Source organism: Branchiostoma floridae, chromosome 7 (assembly GCF_000003815.2).
Source record: "Branchiostoma floridae strain S238N-H82 chromosome 7, Bfl_VNyyK, whole genome shotgun sequence".
In the NCBI taxonomy this organism is placed as follows: Eukaryota; Metazoa; Chordata; class Leptocardii; order Amphioxiformes; family Branchiostomatidae; genus Branchiostoma; species Branchiostoma floridae.
In genome coordinates this window covers 17114576-17137526 of record NC_049985.1, presented here as the reverse complement: position 1 = coordinate 17137526, position 22951 = coordinate 17114576, and the positions used below count along the sequence as shown (strand labels likewise).

Below are 22951 nucleotides of genomic sequence, written 5' to 3'. Positions count from 1 at the left end.
TACGTTGTTATGTTTGCTGTTTACATGTTTATTTACGTTGTTATGTTTGCTGTTTACACGTTTATTTGCTTTGTTATGTTTGCTGTTTATATGTTTATTTACGTTGTTATGTTTGCTGTTTACATGATTATTTACGTTGTTATGTTTGCTGTTTACATGTTTATTTACGTTGTTATGTTTGCTGTTCAGAGCCCGTTGGTTTATGGACGTTTCATGCGGAGAACGGGATGACAGACATTACCGGAAACGGAAATGACGCCGTGACATCAACCATTGAGCTGTCGGAAGGACCGAACGGCACCACGGGATCGTACGAGTTTTCCGGTTCCTCCGGTTCCTACGTGGAGATCCCCAACAACGGTCGGCTGGACGTGCGCTACTCCCTCACCGTCCTGGCCTCCATCTACCCCACCGGGGCCCACGGGCCGCTGTTTAACTACCGGACTGACGACTGGGGCTTTCATTTCTGGCAAACAGCCGCCAACCAGATATTTGTAAGGTACGTCAAGAACGGCTCATGCTCAAACTATCGACCTTTACCGTATGATGAGACGAATAAAGTCGGGTGTAAACTACAATATCAATATTTTATTTCGAGAATGCTAATTGGAACCTTTTAGTTGCTCTGTGTGTATCTCTCACTAGAGCCGTTACCAGAGGCGGCACGCTGCTTGGTGCCGAACCTAATTAACCGTTTGTGTGTATCTCTCTCCAGAGCCGTTACCAGAGACGGTACGCTGCCGTGAGTGCCAAACCTTATAAACCGTTCATGTCTATCTCTCACCAGAGCCGTTACCAGAGACGGCACGCTGCCGTGAGTGCCAAACCTTATAAACCGTTCATGTCTATCTCTCACCAGAGCCGTTACCAGAGACGGCACGCTGCTTGGTGCCGAACCTTATAAACCGTTTGTGTGTATCTCTCACCAGAGCCGTTACCAGAGACGGCACGCTGCTTGGTGCCAAACCTTATTAACCGTTTGTGTCTATATCTCACTAGAGCCGTTACCAGAGACGGCACGCTGCCGTGAGTGCCGAACCTTATAAACCGTTTGTGTGTATCTCTCACCAGAGCCGTTACCAGAGACGGCACGCTGCTGGATGCCGTGAGTGCGGACGTACTCCTGCAGAGTGCCTGGAACTATGTCGGCGCCACGTACAACTACGGGACCGGGGAGCTCGCCGTCTGGCACGAAGGGAGCCAAGCGAACAGCCAGTCTGTAGGCGTGACGGAGTTAGCCACGCAGTACGCCGTTAGGGTGGGATATAGGGACGGAGAGTCGCGCGCGTTCTCCGGTAGGATAGCCTGTCTGCAGCTGTATGATTACGCAATGCAGCAGGGTCAGATTCTAGAGGCAAGGACAAAGTGTGATGGTAAGGCCAAGGCTTTAAGTACAACATTGCATCTATTCTGGGAAGTAAGGTTCTGGTATTATAGGCACTTATAAAAGTAGCCATGTGAAGACTGAAATGCATCATCAGGAAATAATTTGGTGTTGCCAGGGTAAATAAACTATCTCTTATGCCTTAACGTCTGCTATACTCATTTTGGTGCTGGTTTTATGTGTTTATTTTTATTTCTATTGTAAACTAACCAACGCGCAACATACTGGCTGTATTAACTGTTACCGCTTGTTTAACTTATTGTTTGTCCATGATAACTTTCATTGTTGAAACGTTATTAAACTAATTTCCTCCCTCGACTGGCCAAGATTCTTTTATCTTTAACGAGCTTATCAATATTGCTGCTTTTATATTTAATCATTTCATGTCATATTTCCACATCGCTACTACGGTATTGGGCGGGGATGAATAAAAGTGTTAAACTGATGACACGTACTAACACGGATGATCAGGGCATTCGCGTTGATATCAAAACATTCAGGGCAAGATATGGCACAAGCATCCATAACAGATAAGGTCAGATAAGGTCATCCGTAAAGGGTCACTCTCACTGCAATTGCGTCAAGCTGGCATCACTGCGGGGTTCGAAAGATACTCAAAGAAATACAGAGATAATTAACGATTTTTTTTTTAATTTTTGTATACGTTTGCAACACACAAGGCCAGGGCACGTGCGTAACACACAAGGCCAGGGTACGCGTGTCCGTAACACACAAGGCCAGGGTACGCGCGTCCGTAACACACAAGGCCAGGGTACGCGCGTCCGTAACACACAAGGCCAGGGTACGCGCGTCCGTAACACACAAGGCCAGGGTACGCGCGTCCGTAACACACAAGGCCAGGGTACGCGCGTCATCCGACACACGAGGCCAGGGCAGGAGTGTCCGTAACACACAAGACCAGGACACACGCATCCGTAACACACAAAGCCATGGCACGTCTGTAGCACAAACGGCTAGGGCACTTTTGTTACACAGAAGGCCAGGGCGCGTCCGTAACACACAAGACCAGGGCATGCGCGTCCGTAACACACAAGGCCAGTGCAAGTTCGTCGGTACCATACACGTCGAGCACATGCGCGTCACTCACATTCGCACTCTTGTCTTTTTATGATTATGTTTATGTTTATGTGGTTTGGAGATGCCTTTTTTCTGTTTTTTTTTCGATTTCCATGCAACGTTTTAACCGTGGTTCTCGTCACTTCGCATTTAAAATAGTGTAGCGAATCTGTTGCTGTATTTGTTAGAAAGCCGCAGATATACTTGCAAAGAGAGCGTACTTTTTGTATGTTTCCGCATATATAAAAACACATAATTTGAGTTAATGTAGAATGTTTACAAATCCTTGTTTTGCCGTTACAGCCACCACTGTATCACCCATAGAGGCCCCAGGTGCGTAGTCTTACTTTGACTTATGATTGCCCCCCAGACATTTTAAAGCATTTGACTTTCATGACTTTGTCTTTTGCATAATTTTTGTGTAAAATAAAGTTTTTATGTTAAACAGCAACTCGTCAACGATATTGCATGTTTGGTACACGTTAGGGTCTTTTTGCCCCTTTTACTCATGATAATTTTAATGTTGGAATGTCATGTTGAAACGTGTGTCTTACACAAATATAATGATGCTGTGATACACGCGAAGTCGTAAGTAAAGCTTGTTACGAGTTCCTGAACACATCACTGCAGTGGACTAAATGTGTATACTTTAGAGAAGGTTCGTGTTGTGTTGTGTGGGAAAGTTGTGTACCACATTTACCCGATCCAGCCACACACACACCCCTCTATCAAAACTCGGTGACCTGCCACTTGTCCATGCACACACCAACGGTAAACGAAGCCGTGTTCAGAAAATAACACCGAATGCCCTACCTTAACGTATGTTTCTTCAAAGCTAAACATTGCCCGGTTACGTGTTGTAGAAGTGGCACATTAATCAATTATAGATACAGACTCCTCAAGTTCCATTTCTTCTCCACAGTTTGTCCGATACCAGACTATGTTCCCTATAACGGGGACTGCTACAAGAGTTTTGCCGAAGAGAAGACATACACTGAGGCTGGCCAGGCTTGTGCAGCGGACGGCGGGATTTTAGCCATGCCGAAGGACGGTGAGACCAACGCTTTTCTCGCCAGTCTGGCACCTGTAGTCGGAGGTCGCTGGTTCGGCCTGACCGACGCTGACGGCGATGGGCAGTGGGAGTTCGCGGACGGCCAACCCCTGACAAACTTCTCCAACTGGAGAGTCGGCGAGCCCGCGCCTGATGACGAGACCGGGCTCGGCGGCTGTGCCGGATTGTACGCCACTGCGTCCACATGGAATGAAAGGGACTGCAGCAAACTCAGGGGATTCATCTGTCAGACAAATGGGGGTATGCGTCATTGTTGTCACTCTTTTCGTGACCCGTTTTGAATTCACATTTTATGACCCTTTAGACGCTTTTTATATGGCCATTGCTAGAAATAACATGATTAATACGTACTGTAGAGTTGCTGACATGGGATATAGGGCAGTATCACCAAAAAGGGATTGTCATGGTGGAGGGGGAAGCACTTTATCCCACGAAAGAGGCTCTATCCTTTACTCTAATTGAACTAGCATGCGGAATACTCCCCTAACGCTTCTCCTGTGCAACAACTAGGAATGTACGGATAGCCTACAAGGAATCACTTTTGAGCTAAACATTAATGGACAGATAAATCAAATCAAATATTTTACTGATGAGTTACTGTATTTCTCCATCTATGTCAAAATAGATATCAGACTGATGCTGTACTTGGCTACATGTGGAATCTGTTGAGCATTAATAATATTGTCAAATGAAGACAGACTCTTATATCATAACTGATTAACGATTAACCCCGCCAGGAGCGGACTGGCTGGTGCTGAACGCGTCCTCCGCGGCGTGACGTATGACATGTTCTTATATCATAACCACTTTGATGATTTTCCCGGTAATTCCAACAGGGGTGGCCTGGATGGTGCTGAACGCGTCCTCCGCGGCGGTATGACTGTGACATGTTCTTTTATCATAACCACTTTGATGATTTTCCCGGTAATTCCAACAGGAGTAGACTGGCTGGTGCTGAACGCGTCCTCCGTGGCGGAGACGTCTGGAAGCCCGTACACGTTAGGCGGCGTGATGTATGATGCCGCCGCCGCGCTGGACGGCAACAGCGCCACCTACTGGCGCCCGCAGTACTCCAGCTCAGGCGACTACTGGATCACCTTTGACCTCCAGACGCCACACACCGTCTTCAGGCTCCGCTTCAGCGGCCCGGGTGACGTACAGCATGACGTCAGAGCCTTTGTTCTGGAGGCGTCGCAGCTGAGCAGTCCGTACCTGTGGCACAGCGTCGTGAACATCTCCTACATCGCCGCCGACAGGTCCACGGAGCCGCGGGTCTATGACGGGTTCTCCGTGACGGCCCGGTTCTGGCGGTTCCGCGTGACGGAGACACACGCCAGTCCGCCGGACGGACCGCCCTTCGTCACAGAGATCGGCTTCTACGGGTTCGAAGGTATGTCATACTTCCTCTGCTACATCCCTGTGAATATGCCAATTATGTATTCATATACCTGCCAATATGCTATAATCGTTTTGCTATACGTGCCAATATGTCTTGAAGTTTTGCACTGATTGCCTATATGTCACTTTATTCATGCTGTTTTGCTATACTTAAAAAATATATAATATGTTGTAAAATGCCCAAGCTCTGGTGATAAAATTGTGATAGTGCGCATTGAGCTGCTCTGGATATAACGAGCAGCTCAATGCGCATGATCACCAGTTTATCACCAGTCTATCACCAGTTTAATTAGGTGAAATGATCCATTTTTAAAAACATTTTTTTTGTTTCTAATCTAGATGGCGCGAATCTTTCTTTGCGACGGGGCAGTTCCAAATAACCAATTAAGCAATGAACAGTAATCAGAAAACTGTTCCATTTACGTATCATTTACGTGCCATTTACGTTCCAGCCAAAGCCATGATTAGCACAGTGCGCCCGATGCCGATGACCACAACAAATACGCCTTTAAGGCACAGCACGAGCTCCCAATCTCTCCCTGGTAAACAGAATGGATTGAACCGATTTTTTCAGACATACGGGTGTCACTAATGGTGAAATACTGCGCACAGTCAGCAAGGTTTTAATGTGTTCGGGTTTTCCTTTGTGAGGGTCACAAGTATTTTGAGAGTTTTTTTTTTCGGTGCTAACACATTTATTTTTTTCTTTGTTTTGGTTTTACAAGTTATTACAACTTTTCAGGTGTACGGTGGATTTAATTTCCGGCTGACAATCTAGAATAGTGTTTTACACTACCTGTATGACTAAACATGTCATTGACACTGGGAAAGTACTCTCTGGTGGTAGATACGTGGGCAATAGTAAACGTAAATGATATTGTCTCTATTTATCATATTTATGTTTTCTAATTTCAATTATTTATTCTTGGAAGTTCTTTTCTAAAGTATAGATTCGATATGGTATAGATTTTGATTTCTGTGTCCTGGCGATTGAGCGCAAGGAAAGATTGGCAATGAAAAAAAATCGTCAAGTCGGAGCACATTTCTTTCAGCCTATTTGAAGAAAACTGTTACAGAAATCCAAGTTGATCATCTCTGCCGATTCAAATCGCTATCACATGTTTCTTCTCTCACTGATATGTTGATAAACGAATCATTTAGAATTGTCATTTGCAGTCTTTGCGTTACATGATTACATATTCAGTAAACATGACACTTCGTTTTGAACCACTGTCCGAATCAGCTTAGTTCTAATCATAAGGCACGTATTTCCTGTATACTGAAGTCAAAACCATGATAATTTGTCTGTCATAAAGACAACATCGCCCTGCGGCGGCCCGCAGCCCAGTCCAGTATCTACAACTCCGCGAACCAGCCGGGCCTGGCCGTGGACGGGAACACGGACACGGCCTGGACGGGCGGCTCGTGCGTGCACACCGCGCAGGAGACCGGGCCATGGTGGTCGGTAGATCTCGGCTTCCCCAGAAATGTCGGGATCGTCACCGTCTACAACCGGCAGGACTGCTGCTGGGACAGGATCAACCCTTTCCGCGTGCACGTCACGGACTCCGTGTCCAGTCTGTCTGACGTCACGAGTTGCGGGGGAGACCACAGGTTCCGGGAAGGCCAGGCCAGCATGGAGGTGCACTGCGCAGGCCTGAAGGGACAGGTGGTGGTCATTCAGCTTCCGGGAACCGACAGAATGATGAACATGTGCGAAGTGAAGGTCTACGAAGGTACACATGCAAAACAGTACATTTCCATTTTGCCTTTTTTATCCTGTTGTTCTTAAGTTCTGGGGACGATAATGACCTTCGCCATTACCCTCAAGGCATTCTTCCATGAATTACAAGTTTTACGTCGGGTAGTGTTGCCCGCAACTTTGTGTTGTAGCACTACGCTGTTTCAATCAAAGCATTTTGATCCTTGTAGTATGTACAATTATGGATCATCACAGAATTAAATCTAATGTTTTTCACATTCCAAGCAACAAACATGGCCCTGGGTCGCCCGACTGCACAGTCCAGTCACCACGTGTACAGCCAGCCGGGCGGGCGGGCCGTGGACGGGAGCAACAACACCAACTATCTCGTCGCGCCGTTCTGCGTCCATACCGACGGCCAGAGCGACGGCCTAGACCCCTGGTGGTACGTCAATCTGGGAGGCACCAGGACTGTCGGTTACGTCATCATCTTCACCCGGCAGGACTACGGTCCCGAGAGGATCAGCCCCTTCCAGATCCACATCGGAAACTCCACGGACGTCGCGGCTAACGCCAGATGCGGGGACAGCCACACCTTCCCCACGGACCGCGTGGACATGACGGTGTCGTGTTTCGGCATGAGGGGGCAGTACGTCGGCATCCTGCTGCCGGGCAGCGGCCGGATCCTGCAGCTGTGTGAAGTGGAGGTGTACTCAGGTACACGGCTCGGAGAAGCCATCGTTCTCCAGCTCTGGTGGAAGGCTTTATCTTCATAACAAGCAGCGTCGCGGTGGTGGCAAAACTAATCAGCTTGCAGTTTCCTGCTGAACTGAAACATACTGCACAAGATGGCATACATTGTGACTAAGCGCTGTTCTCACTGGTGGAAGGCTTCTCCTAATGCACTATTTTTTTGGTTATAGCTTTACCTTTGCTCACGGCCTTTACAACTGGCGGTAATACACATTTCTCACGCGGTGGCCATGAATTTGCATCGGAGCTGGCTGATTTCACCTCGCAGCTGTTTACTTTCACAACACGCAGAGATTCAGCTTCGCTGTGCTTGCTGCTCGACACGCATATCATATCCTGCACCGCTGCATTTAACAATATCCGTAACAATATTTTGAATTTCGGGCTGGTTTTGTTTTCACAGCGCCTGAAGGGTTCACCGTGCTGGCGCAATCCTCTGGGCTGGAAGATCCGGGCTACGGCGCCGACAGCTCCTACGTCATCAGCAACGGGCAGCTGAGCAGGGTTGAAGCAGGTCAGGCCAGTTATCTAAGGAGTTCCCGACGGTTGGGTGTGACAGCTTAGGTTAAAAAATGTTAAATTGCATTACAGAATAGCTACGAGTATTGGGGTAAATGCATCTGGTTTCGACATTTGTCAAATTCTTTTATCTTTCTTTAGCAAAATGTTGAAGTTATGAACAAGATGATTTTAACTGCGTTGCTGACCATACGATATCGCATTTAAGTTAACACTATCCAGACTGGGCTTTTGGGGCCTTCCCTGGCCTGGGGGGGGCTCATTCGACCCCCCCTTTGTATTTTCAAAACGGCTTACTAAACGATCACCGAATTTGCAGGGGGGGGGATGCTCATCAAGTTTTATAATTCCTGAAATTTTTATATCATTATGACGTAATATGACGTAATTATGACGTCATTAATTCTATTTATGGCTAAAACGGGGAATTCCCATACTACTTAAATATCTCACTCAAAAAGTTACCAATAAAGGTTTCTTATTAATATTTAATTGTTATGACTTCTGTTGTCAAAAGCCGACGCAAAGCCGTCAAAATGACGTCATAGAATGACGTCATCTTTAGTTTAGCTATCCGACATCTTGGATTATGAAGCTTACATTTTTCATGATACATTTTTTTCAACATATAACGCTAAAACCCATGGAAATGGATTAGAAACGTTCACATGAATGTTTTCTGTAAGAAAATACCATGTAGCAATGAAATCTGAGTGAAAATAAGTTTGTTATACTTTAAATCATGATATTGTCAGCTATCTTGGATTTTGAGCAATTACGTCATCTCATTAGCATAATTTATGAATATTTAATTATAAATGTTTAACTAAGATGTGTTAGATATTAAAGATATATGAAAAGAAGTTAAGTTTAGCAAGGAAATCTTAAAATCCCATTGTTTAAACCAAAATTAGTGATTTTTGTAAAATTTACCTTTCAGAAACCCGTTGCTATGGCAACACAAAAATTATAAACTTACCCAATTTTTTAAAATTGTTGCCAACAATATTTTAGGAAAACTCACCAATCACCATTACGAGCTTCCTGTAACATATAGGAGCTTCTATGAAACATTAGAAAGACATGTACAAGCTTCTTGTAACAGCCACGTGCTTCTGTTCCAGGAACAGGCACATGCGGACAGTCCACGTTCCGCCACTTCCCGGAAACTGGCTGCGGGGGGTCTGCAGTGGACATCACGGGGTACCAGGGTGTTTCCCTGCAGTTCTGTGCCGAGGCGTGCTGCGCGGAGCTGACTTGCCTGTCGTTTCAGTACAGCACCAGGGGCGCCTGCTGGCTGAAAAACAAGCTCTGCTCCTCCGCAGAGAAACATTCGAATTCAGATGGCAACATGTATGATCGACTTGTCCTACCAGGTTGGTGCTTTTGTGCACAGGTCAATACTAATACAAATATTACCATTAAAATTAGAAATAACTGGCAATACAACACCAATGTAAAATCATGCGAAAGTAACGTCAATATTGCAAGGCGAGCGAACTCGTTACAAACCATATAAGAACTAATTCAGAACTAAACAACATTCAAAAGAACTCACACAAAACTGTCTTCCTTACAGTTAATGTTTCTGCGTGCATACCTATACACACTGGACTTTAATAAACTCAGAAAGTTACGAGGCTATCACTTTAAATCCATGTAGAGTCTTCATTTTAAACCAGGCCGTGTAGTATCTATGTAAGGTAAATCAAAACCCTGTAAAAATGATGATTGTGCCTTTTTTACACCGTTAGTTCTCCGGCGCGGGCACCAGGTGTTCATTGTGAACGAGCAGACCGGCGCAGTAGTAGAGAAGGCTGTGTTCGACACCCATCATGGAGGAGGAGGCGTCACAGCAGCGCGACAGCTGACCACCTTTCTGCAAGGCATACCCGAGGTATAGCTAGAACGAATCAGATTGTCTTGCCAGACTACTCATACGTTCAGTGATTCGTAAGTCCGTCTACAGATTTATTTTCCGAGTGACTGATCAGTAAACATGATGTTAATATGACCTCTATATGACCAATAGGGTAAAGTGTTCGGTTAAAATCAGCCTTAAAACATCAGCTATGGTTATTTGAGGACATGAACACTGTCCCTGTGATGTGCCACATCTGTAAGCTCGCTCTGTTCTATTGGAAAGTTTTGTTTTTCGTATCAGCTTTTCTAAAACTCCGGTAGTAAATAACCAATAAAAATTAAGTAGTATAGCCTATATACCTTGAGCTGAAAATAGCTGACAAACTCTGATTGCCTCTCTGACACGTTCTTCTTCAATGTGAAAACTTCGGTTCATCGCTATTCTCGTTTGTACTTGTTGTATGTAGGGACGCGTCGTCGCGATTGTTGTTCATGACAGCGGCGACACCGAAGCAGACAGCGAGCCTGACCTAGCGGCGTATGGGGCTACAGCAACACGACTAGGTGACGCATCCCTTATTACAAATGCCTTTTTAAAGACGTGCGGAGAATATTGATATGGGGGTTTATTTGTAAATAAGTTGTTGATATCTTCATAACTGTTGACAGATATATTGGTTTCAGACGGTCTCCGATTGAGATACGCGTGTTATGCATTGTTGACTTGACTTGACCAGGTCACCTCCACTACCCGAGCCACCATGCCCGCACAGAAGTTTCTATGCTGCATGGCATTCACCAGCCCTATATCCATTATGTCCTTATTTTTTTGACAGGTACCAGAGAATCCTGGGCTATGATCAGTCAGAAGGGGGCGATTCCATCCTGGTTTGTGGAGGGCACAAGCGCCAGAGGTGCCGGACCCACCATTGTACAAGCATATGTACAAACAGGTAGGGGACAAGCTTTCTCATAGTGCTCGTATCCACATATGATGCAAATCTGTTTTCCCTTCAGCCATCATGAAGTTTTCTTTCCATATAAGGGACACTTCACTTCAGATTACCTACACACCCACATATAAACTGGTAGCAGTCATATCCCAGCTCCCCACACAGCGACATCTAAACTGTTCCAGGTACCACACCCACGTACAAACTGTAATCTGCCATATTCCAGGTACCGCTACCCCCACGCCGACCCCCCAGCCGGACCCCCTGACGCCGCTGCAGTACTGCTGGAGTGCCGAGTACGGTATGAGCGCCGTAAACGGGTTTATATCCGGGGGAGAGAGGTCCAGCGATTCGCCCAACTACTGGTACTTCGGCGACTTCTCCGACACGGAGGGATACGAAGCGTGCGCGCAAGCCTGCGATGCGGAGCCGCTCTGCATGGCCTTCTCGTTCCACTACTCGGCCTACGGGAACAGCTGGGGCAGCCAGTGTTACGGAAGGTACGGCACTGCTTACTGCGTTTATAGATGCAGTACAGAACCATATACTATATGTATCGAAGAAAATTACTCATTGACTGACTGACGGATGTTCATTGTACAGTACCTATTGTACATTTTGTATATCTTTTTACAATATATATTGTATACATTCTACAGTTGCATTTATACTCCTTTCACCAAATGAGAGCAAACAATATAGCAATGCAAATGGTGATCGAAGCATATCAGTCACATGGACAAATGATAGTATAAGCGTAGAACAAGTATACCTACTTTCATTGTGAAACCGCTTGAGTAATAACCCTGTGATATGATATTCTCGCCATGTGATATGATATTCCTGTGATATGATATTCTCCCCACGCTACAGAGGCGCCATTGTGGACACGCTGGTCCCGTCAGCAAACATCGTGAGCGGGCAGAGGCTGGGAGTGAGCTGCGGTGACGTCACGTGTGTGCAGGTGCTGGACAGGTGTGACGGGTGGGCGGACTGTGCGGACGGGCAGGACGAGGCGCCTGATGTGTGTGATGTGCAGGAGACGACTCCAGTACAGGGTACGTCTGTCCTACAGCATGCAACTCCAGTACAGGGTACGTCTGTCCTACAGCATACAACTCCAGTACAGGGTACGTCTGTCCTACAGCATACAACTCCAGTACAGGGTCGTTTCTACACTGTCAGTTTAAATGTGTGACAGGAGACAACTCCAGTACAGGGTACGTCTTTCCTACAGTTTGAATGTGTGGCAGGAGACAACTCCAGTACAGGGTACGTCTTTCCTACAGTTTAAATGTGTGACAGGAGACAACTCCAGTACAGGGTAAGTCTTTTCTACAGTTTAAATGTGTGGCAAGAGACAACTCCAGTACAGGGTAAGTCTTTTCTACAGTTTAAATGTGTGGCAGGAGACAACTCCAGTACAGGTTAAGTCTTTCCTATATCCGACCACTGCTGTGTCGGGTTAATCCTACAGCACAACAAACAAGTACAGCGTTACTCCCAAAGGCAAGTAATGCAATCGGCGACTATGCCCCTCTTTCACTAAACTTTGCTCTAGGTTACGTCTAGAGTGGTCATTAACCTGGGCGTATGAGCAGCACACGACGCAAATAAATGTAGGCTAAAAAGTAACAGATTCAATTTATTTCTAGTCATGTTTTCAGTATACGCATTAAGTGGCAAACATGCTTTTGTCTATGATGCAGCCACCCCGACCAGGCAGCTGGTTTGCGAGCGTCAGACGATGTCCCTGGAGTGTCCAGCTGGCTCTCAGATCGGCGTCTTGTGGGCCGTGTACGGCAGGATACGGCAGGATGCGCCACCGTGCGTCTCCAACCCCAACACGAACTGCAGGTGCGCTGCCTATTCATTAAATTCATCATCATCATCGTAAATACTGTTGTTACCGTGATCTGCAAGCCCCAGTCTAGTGTAGTGTCATGAGCTGTCTCATAGTCTCAGGGCACCCACCGTTTCACTACAGTAAACTGTAGTTTGCTGTGCTGTTTCAGGACATTCACTGTCTCACTACTGTAGTTTCCTGTGCTATTTCAAGACATTCACTGTTTCACTAGTATAGTTTCCTTTGCTGTTTCAGTACATCCACTGTTTTACTACTGTAGATTCCTTTGCTGTTTCAGGTCATTCACTGTTTCACTACTGTAGTTTGCTGTTTCAGGGCTCCCACGAGTTTCTCCCGCGTGACTGAAGAATGCGGAGGGAAGCCTAGTTGTACCATCCAAGCTAGCAACAGCGTCTTTAGCGATTCGTGCTCAGGGGTTGAGAAATATCTGGATGTTTTATACGAATGCAGGCAACCAGGTACGTATCAGGTGTGAATGATGGGCCTAGGCAGGCAACGTCAATGGCGCAATATAAAAATGCGAATTTCTACTCAAAATGCAACTGAAATTGGCAATGCCCCACAAGAATGCCTCAAAGCATGTTTAACTTACGCTCTAAAGACGAGATGACGAATGTTCTTAAAATCAGTTGAAACCGCGCTTTGAGGTTACCGTAGCTCCCTGCATTAGATGGCTTAGAAAGTAAAGAACTGTGTCCCTTCTTAGAAACCGATCGACCTTCCAATAAACATTTCTAGCCTGATTCTCAACCCAGATGACTGAGATAACTTTGAGAAAGGTATAATTGTTCGTCGATTGTAAAGAAGACATCATGAAGTGAAAGCTATACAATTGTCCAATGTTCATCGATCGTGTAGTTAGCAACTTTCATTCAAAACAAGCACATTGCTTACCTCTACCTTTTCGGTCGCACATCCATCCGTCAGGAGTGGGGATTTAATTACTCTGAGGACGTCTGAGGTAAAACTCGAGGTAAGTAATTTGTTTTTGTTAAATAAAAGTTACAAATTGGTGCACCACAAATGAGCGTACGTGCTAATGTTTATATGGTTGCTCTATTCAGGCCTTGTTGCTGCCACCGGCGTTTGGCCTCTAAACAGACAGCATGAAGCCAACGACACCAGCGGTAACGGATACCATGCGACGCCCGAGGGCGCTAGCACACGGTTAGCCCCTGGGCTGAAGGGAGAACCCTCGGGATCTTACTCCTTCCCTAGTTCCCAGGCATCCTCCCTCCGCATCGCCAACAGTGGAGTTTTCGGTGCCGCGGGTTCCTTCACTGTTTTACTGCACGTCTACCCCACCGGGGAAGGCGGCACACTACTGACTTTCTCAGATGGCCAAAAAGCGGAAATCCGACAGGAAAATTCGACTTTCCTGATATTCAAGTGAGTAAAAGAACAAAATGCTTTTTAAGGATATAATTACAAGTAAAATGTCGTTTGAATAGTGCCTATGTATGGCTCGTCACCTGTTGCGCCATTGTGCTTGAGCGCATATACATTGAAGAGCATATATGCATAACATCTCTATTTTATTTGCAGACTTCTATCATCGTCTCTGAACCTTACCCTGGAAGCGTCGGTCTTGACGCTCAATAGCTGGAACTATGTGGGAGCGTCGTACAACTACAGCACGGGGGTCGCCCTGGTCTGGCACGAAGGCACTCCTGTGGCGAAATCAAACTTCGGCCGGTTAGAGCTGTGCTCCCAGGGCGACATGATAGTCGGCTCCAGCTCCGGGGATCCGTCCGCGTTCGGAGGGAGGATTTCCTGCCTGCAGATTTACGGCGCGGCGCTCAGCAAGGCCGATGTGGGGAGGGCACGGGAAACCTGCTACGGTAAACACGTGGTCACGATTAATGATCATAATCGCTATCACGGAACCTCACATTAATCTGTAGTAATATAGTACAGTGATAAGCTGTCTTCCTACACTGAGATGCACACGGAACAAATTTCAAACGACCCTTGTCACTTGAAAACAAAAAAAAAATCGTGAATTTTACAAACACGTGATTTTATAGACGCATGCGTGACGTCAGCAATTGGTCAATTGTACCAGGGAGTTTATATCACTCACCGCCTACTATTGTTGTCATATTGTACCCGTGTATCAACCGACAATCATCCTTTTCATGCTCATCAGGAGGAAACGTGGCTGTAGGCAAGCCTGCGAACCAGAGTAGCAGCTCGGTGGTGCCGGACGGGGACAGCGGCGCAGGGCAGGCGGTGGACGGGTACCTGGGCACGGCAGGAGACGCCTGCACGGCCGCGGAGCGGGACGCCGAGCCCTGGTGGCTGGTGAACCTCGGGGACAGCACGTCTGTTGGATCTGTGCGGATTCTCAGCCAAGGCTGCTGTGGTAAGGCCACAATCCCGTAGACGTCAACACTGCTGTGGTTGAGAAACGTACCCACATACCGAATGTCAATACAATCCATCCGGGCGTTCTCGAGTTATAGTGGTCTTCTACAAACACACACACATGAACATACAAACGCTACCCAAAATATAACGTTATTGGATAAGGTAGCTATGACATCGCTATCTCATTACCCCACATTTTATACATCATTTAAGCTCAAACAATGCTTGTTTCATTTGGTTTGCATTTTTTAAACAAAGATATCAAGGGTGAAGAAGGCCACCAAACGTTCCAAACTCCTGGACACAAACCACGAACGAACCCGGAAGCGATTTCCACGACTCAAGGGTCATTTCCGAGAAACATATTTCAAAAATCTTTTATCCCCTGTTTCAAATGTTTACATCTCCATGACCACCATACTACAAACTAGAATTCTGGTACGTCTGAAGTCCTAGGCTTTTCTCAATTTCGCACGGCGATAAGTCAAAAATCGCCATGCGCGAATACGGAAAAACCTGCTGTGCACACGTATATCGGTATGTGCCCTGCGACTGGAAAGCTTACCTGTGGAGGTAATGGTTCAGTCCGGCATGATGCAACTTCGCACGCGCGGACTTTGGCATTCCTGACATTCCTGTACAGTTTTTGGAATTCTTTGCAAACGGTCGCACACTATATTATTAGGCTCGCCCATCAGGCGTCGCAAATAAGAGAAAATATAAACTGTAAAACTTGTGCATTTTGTGCAGGGAACAGACTAGAGAATTTCCAGGTGAGAGTTGGCGACTCGCCCAACTTCCTACAGAACCAGGCATGTGCAGGCATGTACACGGGAACGCCCTCTGGCGGAGAGAGGATAGAGTTGCATTGCCGGGAAGGCACAGCTGGGCAGTACGTTTCCGTGCAGACCATCAAAACTTCGGACCGCCTGTCGCTCTGCGAGGTGGAAGTATTCCCGGAAACAGGTCACGTATCAAGTTACTTACTTGTTTTTTCACAGTCTTACATGTGGTCATAGATTTATGCACTTGATAACAAGCACATGTGAATAAGCTTTATTAAGGTGATGAATACTTTGTACGATTTTTTCTATCTGAATTAACTCTTATCAAGTATATCTTCAAACGCTTATGCAAGTTTACTATTGTAGTAAACCTCAGGTTACTATCGTTAACCAGATAACTATCAATGACCACATTAAATTCAATTGCTAACCAAGTTAAATGTTTGAATAATTTGAGCCGTTAATCAGTTCTTATCACTAATTATCTCCCATCACCTTACCTCCACATAGATGTGAGCCCGTCCCTGCCCTGTTGCGAGACGACCCTGTGTAACCCTACCCGTACTTCCCGTCCCACAGGTGTGACCCCGTCCCTGCCCTGTGGTGAGGCGACCCTGTGTAACCCTACCCATACCTTCCCGTCCAACAGGTGTAAGCCCGTCCCTGCCCTGTGGTGAGACGACCCTGTGTAACCCTACCCGTACTTCCCGTCCCACAGGTGTGACCCCGTCCCTGCCCTGTGGTGAGGCGACCCTGTGTAACCCTACCCATACCTTCCCGTCCCACAGGTGTGACCCCGTCCCTGCCCTGTGGTGAGACGACCCTGTGTAACCCTACCCGTACCTTCCCGTCCCACAGGTGTGAGCCCGTCCCTGGCCTGTGGTGAGACGACGCTGTGTAACCCTACCCATACCTTCCCGTCCCACAGGTGTGACCCCGTCCCTGCCCTGTGGTGAGACGACCCTGTGTAACCCTACCCGTACCTTCCCGTCCCACAGGTGTGAGCCCGTCCCTGGCCTGTGGTGAGACGACGCTGTGTAACCCTACCCGTACCTTCCCGTCCCACAGGTGTGACCCCGTCCCTGCCCTGTGGTGAGACGACGCTGTGTAACCCTACCCGTACCTTCCCGTCCCACAGGTGTGAGCCCGTCCCTGGCCTGTGGTGAGACGACGCTGTGTAACCCTACCCGTACCTTCCCGTCCCACAGGTGTGAGCCCGTCCCTGCCCTGTGGTGAGACGACCCTGTGTAACCCTACCCGTACCTTCCCGTCCCACAGGTGTGACCCCGTCCCTGCCCTGTGGTGAGACGACGCTGTGTAACCCTACCCGTACCTTCCCGTCCCACAGGTGTGAGCCCGTCCCTGGCCTGTGGTGAGACGACGCTGTGTAACCCTACCCGTACCTTCCCGTCCCACAGGTGTGAGCCCGTCTCTGCCCTGTGGTGAGACGACGCTGTTCGTGACGGAATCAGAGACCGGCACGCTCTCCAGTCCCAACTTCGGGACGGGAAGCTATCCTCCCAGCAGCGCCTGCAGGTGGCTTCTCACAGCTTCAGACAACGGCGTTATAGTCCTCAGGATAGTGTTGATGGATCTACAGGACAGTGAAGGTTGTACGTCAGACTATGTGGTAGTCTACGATGGACCTTCACCTTCTTATCCTGTCCTCGGTCGCCTCTGTGGAACCGCGGAGTCCGTCCTCACGTCGGGAAGCCAGATGTTTGTGGAGTTCGTGTCCGATGGAGAAACGGAAAGTCTCGGCTTCATGGCGACCTTCATTGCTCTCAGGCCTGGTAGGTTTGCTTACTCCTGCTATCCATCTGCAACCCAACAGATCAAAATGCCTAAAAAGTATATACCATTCGCTATACATCGAAATCCATAGTCCAAATGTACTGACGCTTGGGAATCGTATCGGTCTATATTTACATTGAAACTACAGGATATCTAGAAACCGGATCTAGAATTGAGGTCTGAACATTTTTACTGCAGGCGAGAACATCGCGCTGGGAAAGTCGGCCTCCCAAGCGGCTGACCTGAGCGCGAGCCACGGTCCCGAGAACGCCGTGGACGGGGACGTGCGGACATGCGCAGTAACAACAGACCTGCAGGAGCCCTGGTGGCGGCTGGACCTGGGCGCGGCGTACGCCGTCATGAAGGTCCGGATATACACTAACGGGAACGGCACTGTCGGTAAGTAGTCTGTACACTAACGGGAACGGCACTGTCGGTAAGTAGTCTGTACACTTAAGGGAGCGGCAAAATCGGTAAATATAGGAGAATTACCAAATTACCATAGAATGAAACTTACTTACATCACTATTACTTTATCATATGAAAATTATGCTCAAGCCCAAAAAGGGGAGAATATCTATTTATTATTTTGCCACCTGGATTCTTTAGCGGACTCTAAAAGTTCTTATTTTCCAGGAGACATGACCAACTTCCAAGTGCGCATCGGAGCTAGTACAGACATGTCCCAGAATGCCGTGTGCGGGGACAAGTGGACGGATTCGCCCTTGAACCACAACGTCATCGAGATTTCTTGCGGAGACGCCATCTTGGGTCGTTACGTCACCGTTCAGATAGAAGGCCGGGCCGACCACCTCAGGCTGTGTGAGGTCGAAGTTTTCTTAGAGCAAGGTACTTAGTTTATTACTACCCCTTACGTAAAATTAGAAAAAGGTATTAAGTTCATTACCATTCATGCGGTAACTTTTGAACAAGATAACAATTCCATTGCCATCCATCCATCCGTGACCACTAGGAATGATTGAAATCGTACTTGATCGCGTCGTTTGTGCCTCATGTTGTGTTTCCTGACCGTTTATTTGTAACGGTGTTGTTTTCAGAAGACGCTCTTCCTGCCTATGAGTGCGGACAAACATCTGCGTACGTCATTTCCGGAGAATACGGGCTTCTATCAGCCTCGTGGAACATAACAAATCAGAACGGTGATGCAGGTGAAAATGGCGTGGACTCGGTCTACTCGGTCAACAGCAACTGCAGCTGGCTGATCTCTGCCCAAAATGGCGGCCTCGTCACCATCACCTTCACGACCCTTGACCTCCCCGATAGTGCCGGGTGCACGGACGGACACGTGGCCGTTCACGATGGCGCGGACTCGCAAGCCCCGCTGCTGGGTCGGTTCTGCGGCGGATCCCTGCCGCCCACCCTGATCAGCCTGGGAACCGTGTTTGTCCGGTTCGTCACGTCAGGACGCCAAGTGGCAACATTCGGCGCGACATTCGCTGTGGGGAAATCACGTAAGACAAGTTTATGTGACGTCACTACTGTACGTGTCGAGAATGTTAGGTACCGATATTGATATCTGGTAGATTGATGTGTAGCAAACAAGATAGAATTTTATTTATGTTTCTGGTTTCAAAGAAAGCTGTTGAGGCCCCCAATATCTAAGGCTAAGCCTTAAACTCATACTAAGCTGTTAAGTTATGTCACGCAGAACACTGTTACGCTACTACAGTTATGTGCCTACAATTGAAACATCGTTACAGCATCTTAAGTCATGTCGCTTGGGCACAGAGAACGTTAGTCCCATTAGATCAAAATACAAACTAATGTATAATCATAGCCAATGCGCTGAATACAGCATCCAAAGCAGACATCGTAATGACCGCGCCTCTGCATCCATTGGAAACCTCGCGCTGAGGAAGTCAGCTGAGCAGAGCGCGGCCCGTGTGGGTTGAGGAGCGACCCGTGTTAATGATCCCGCCACTGTTTCCACAGGAAACCTCGCCCTGAGCAGGTCAGCTGAGCAGAGCACGACCCGAGTGGCGCTGTCAGCCGGGCTTGCGGTGGACGGGCATGTCGGGAACGGCGCCTGCGCAGAGACGACCATCATGGCCCAGCCCTGGTGGCGAGTGGACCTGGGTGGGGACTACCTAGTGCAGAAAGTCCGCTTGTTTGGAAGTTCAGGTGAGTTGCAATAATTTCACTTTGCCCTAAAAATTCAGAACGGTTCATTTTAACTGGACTATAACTTCTGCACACAAGTTTGCCGTGCATTGATAACTGTTGCTCGTTGGCATGAAATCGTATCAGTGATTTCAAGGCGAAAAGTGTTTCGTGCCTATTATTTTGCCTTTTTGTTTACGAAATAAATACAGTCAAACCTGCCCGAGCGACCACCTCTTCTCAGCGACCACCTGGCCATTTCGACCGCTTTTTCTCGGTCCCGATTTTTTCTCCATTGACTTAAGCATTAAGCGACCCTTTCTCAACGACCACCTGGCCAACGCGACCGCGACCGGCCCAAATTGGGACCCATAACGACCGCATCATTTTCAAAATTGAGGTTTTCATCGATTTTTGATTATAACTAGCGCGATTTTGTGCCGAAATCGTTGTAAGAAAATCCGAATTTAGTTGTTAACGTTATAGAAGTTTAAAAAAAAATCATATCATAATAAAGTGAACGAATGCTGAAACGTATATAGCCTCATACTTTTTAAAGAAAGATTTGTGTAGCTCATACCTAAAGAAAGATCTGTACGTGTGAGTGCTTTTGTCCAACTGTACTGTACATTCACCCGTGGGTAAGTACGCTATCGGGACGTACCGGGCATCGAATTCGGAAGGTGCACCGTAGTTATTTCAGATCAAGAACATAGCGACGCATAAAGGCTTGATAGCACCAAAGTTCCCTTACTGTCTAAAACGTTAATGTACAAATACTTGAGCTTTAAAACACTGTATCGTATAAAAGCTCGATAAAAGCTTGGGGTTACATTTACAATTTACAGTGTTCGTGTTGTATTTGACATAAAAGACCTTGCTTCTTTGCGTGCGTGCAGTGTGCTTGCTATTTGCCATTAAACACAACGGAAACCATTTATACTTCGCATCGGGCATGTTTTGAGTCGATACTCTTCTCAGCGACCACCTGTCCAAATCGACCGTTTTTTTCCGGTCCCCCGGGTGGTCGACTTGGGCAGGTTTGACTGTACAAGTTGTGCCCGAACAAGGTGACTGTAAGCAGCCAAGGCTCCCTACTGATGATACTTCTCCATCTCCCTTTGTAAGATGGGACTTTGCAGGCCGCAGAGGTTCGCGTGGGAAGCAGCCGAGACGTCCAGGAAAACGCTCTTTGTGGAGCCACCTTTTCAGACGAGCAGGACAACAGGGAAACACTGGAGCTGGACTGCGGCCTCGCCATTGTAGGGCGTTACGTCACTGTGCAGCTTCGCGCTGAGCGGAGTCTACAGCTGTGTGAGGTGCAGGTGTTCCCTCCAACAGGTATCTAGATTGATTCATACGTTTCCGTATTTGCTCGTCATATATCGTGAGGTGAGGTGATATCCCAAAATAACATTTCCTACGAAGAAATAAATAACTGTACAAATTCCATAGGCATCATACAATAATTGCAGATCAAAATCTCTGGGAAACACAACTGATGTTTACACGATGCTTTTGTAGATTGTCTTCCATTAGCCTTTTTAAAAGGAGTTGCTAAAACAATGGAAAGAAAGGAATTATTATAAAACAAAAACGTAAACTACAACGCTTGTATGTCATGACAGAGCTTGATGCGGGATTTATAACTGAAATGGGACCTGATATCGTGGAGTCGTCCGGCGCACCGCTGGTTAGTGCCAACAGCGCCCCCAACACCCTGGACGGTAACGCAGCTACCTACTGGGCCCCCTCTCCCACCGACGGGAACCTCGGCTCCGTCCTGTACGATCTGCGGCAGCCCTACTGGGTCTACTACATCCGGGTAGTCAACTCTGGTGATGGGGCTCATTACGTCACTTCCTTCACCCTGGAGTCGTCCGAAACTGGCCAGGACTACACGGTCGCCGCCAACCTCACTTTTACCCAGGATGCTGCGGCGGAAATATTTGATGGCTTCTTCGCCAGGGGTCGCTACTGGCGGTTTACAGTGACCGGAGTGGCGGGCGGGAGCGAGCCGTGGGTGGCAGAGATTCAGCTCTACGGGGCTCCAGGTAGGACCTGTGTTGTTAAACGGTTTCTTAGTCTCCATCAACTTGTTCATTTTCAGATATCCGTTATATCTCCCGCACTAAATACCCACTCTGCCCATGTTCCACACAGCTTGGGTCCGGCCCCTGGGCTGCTGGACAGACCGTGCCTCCCGGGCCATCCAGCCGCTACAGCCGGGGACAGACCCGCTCCTGTCCGAGTCCTACCTATCCCTTATATCTCTGTAATAACCACTGTGCCCTGTTACCTGTAGGTTGGGTCCCCTGTTATAACCACTGTGCCATGTTACCTGTAGGTTGGGTCCCCTGTAATAACCACTGTGCCCTGTTACCTGTATAGGCTGGGTCCCCTGTAATAACCACTGTGCCCATGTTACCTGTAGGTTCGATCTCCTGTAATAACCACTGTGCCCATGTTCCACACAGCTTGGGTCCGGCCGCTGGGCTGCTGGACTGACCGAGCCTCCCGAGCCATCCAGCCGCTAGAAGGAACAGACCCGCTCCTGTCCGACTCCTACCTATCCCTTATATCTCTGTAATAACCACTGTGCCCTGTTACCTGTAGGTTGGGTCCCCTGTAATAACCACTGTGCCCATGTTACCTGTAGGTTGGGTCCCCTGTAATAACCACTGTGCCCATGTTACCTGTAGGTTGGGTCTCCTTTAATAACCACTGTGCCATGTTACCTGTAGGTTGGGTCCCCTGTAAGAACCACTGTGCCATGTTACCTGTAGGTTGGGTCCCCTGTAAGAACCACTGTGCCATGTTACCTGTAGGTTGGGTCCCCTGTAATAACCACTGTGCCATGTTCCACACAGCTTGGGTCCGGCCGCTGGGCTGCTGGACTGACCGAGCCTCCCGAGCCATCCAGCCGCTAGAGGGGACAGACCCGCTCCTGTCCGACTCCTACCAGAGCCGGCAGGAGCCGCTGCAGAAGTGCTATTCCGTCTCGCGAGACTTGGGCTACAGCGTGTTCGCGCTGCAGAACGGCGGCTGGTGCGCTTCCACTGCCACCGCGCAGGACACCTACCGGATGTACGGGGCGTCATCGGGTTGCCAGGCCGACGGGGAGGGCGGGGGGTATGCAAATGAAGTCTACGAAATCATCGGTAATACACTTATTTGCTCCATTGTCAATTGAATATCCTATCTAAAGGATGTTATTTGTTAATTTACTAATTAACCCTATTCATTAAACGTATCTATTTGTTTATCTAAGTTGTTTATGAAAATTGATATTC

General features: G+C 47.8%; 3 protein-coding genes across 3 annotated transcripts in view; all 3 read left to right on the top strand.

Annotated features, from left to right (window-relative positions):
• The window catches only part of LOC118420094, a 39905-nt gene extending 22757 nt beyond the window's left edge, over positions 1-17148 (top strand). Inside the window, exons 19-40 of the mRNA XM_035826797.1 lie at positions 190-499; positions 1072-1373; positions 2765-2794; positions 3384-3773; positions 4471-4923; positions 5384-5473; positions 6248-6667; positions 6919-7350; positions 7790-7900; positions 9030-9281; positions 9660-9802; positions 10236-10332; positions 10605-10721; positions 10948-11221; positions 11595-11779; positions 12431-12578; positions 12904-13046; positions 13653-13977; positions 14134-14429; positions 14738-14953; positions 15709-15924; positions 16602-17148. Coding sequence (XP_035682690.1) covers positions 190-499; positions 1072-1373; positions 2765-2794; positions 3384-3773; positions 4471-4923; positions 5384-5473; positions 6248-6667; positions 6919-7350; positions 7790-7900; positions 9030-9281; positions 9660-9802; positions 10236-10332; positions 10605-10721; positions 10948-11221; positions 11595-11779; positions 12431-12578; positions 12904-13046; positions 13653-13977; positions 14134-14429; positions 14738-14953; positions 15709-15924; positions 16602-16699 — 5048 coding nt within the window. The 3' untranslated portion in view covers positions 16700-17148. The remainder of the gene's footprint in view (positions 1-189; positions 500-1071; positions 1374-2764; positions 2795-3383; positions 3774-4470; positions 4924-5383; positions 5474-6247; positions 6668-6918; positions 7351-7789; positions 7901-9029; positions 9282-9659; positions 9803-10235; positions 10333-10604; positions 10722-10947; positions 11222-11594; positions 11780-12430; positions 12579-12903; positions 13047-13652; positions 13978-14133; positions 14430-14737; positions 14954-15708; positions 15925-16601) is intronic.
• LOC118419049 (cubilin-like) lies at positions 17148-22404 on the top strand. The gene is made up of 8 exons (XM_035825282.1): positions 17148-17536; positions 17736-17936; positions 18174-18386; positions 18596-19009; positions 19491-19679; positions 20787-20999; positions 21287-21712; positions 22136-22404. The coding sequence occupies exons 1-8, from the start codon at positions 17332-17334 to the stop codon at positions 22246-22248; spliced, it is 1974 nt and encodes a 657-aa protein (XP_035681175.1). The 5' UTR covers positions 17148-17331; the 3' UTR covers positions 22249-22404.
• The window catches only part of LOC118420093, a 30764-nt gene continuing 30202 nt past the window's right edge, over positions 22390-22951 (top strand). Inside the window, exon 1 of the mRNA XM_035826796.1 lies at positions 22390-22819. Coding sequence (XP_035682689.1) covers positions 22390-22819 — 430 coding nt within the window. The remainder of the gene's footprint in view (positions 22820-22951) is intronic.

What these genes read in the sequence shown, in the direction of transcription:
- LOC118419049 (XM_035825282.1), top strand. Translation starts at nt 17,332, where the DNA reads ATGGATCTACAGGACAGTGAAGGTTGTACGTCAGACTATGTGGTAGTC. An exon ending in CGAAGTTTTCTTAGAGCAAG is followed by an intron (nt 18,387 to 18,595) that starts GTACTTAGTTTA and finishes TGTTGTTTTCAG; the next exon opens with AAGACGCTCTTCCTGCCTAT. An exon ending in CCGCTTGTTTGGAAGTTCAG is followed by an intron (nt 19,680 to 20,786) that starts GTGAGTTGCAAT and finishes TCCCTTTGTAAG; the next exon opens with ATGGGACTTTGCAGGCCGCA.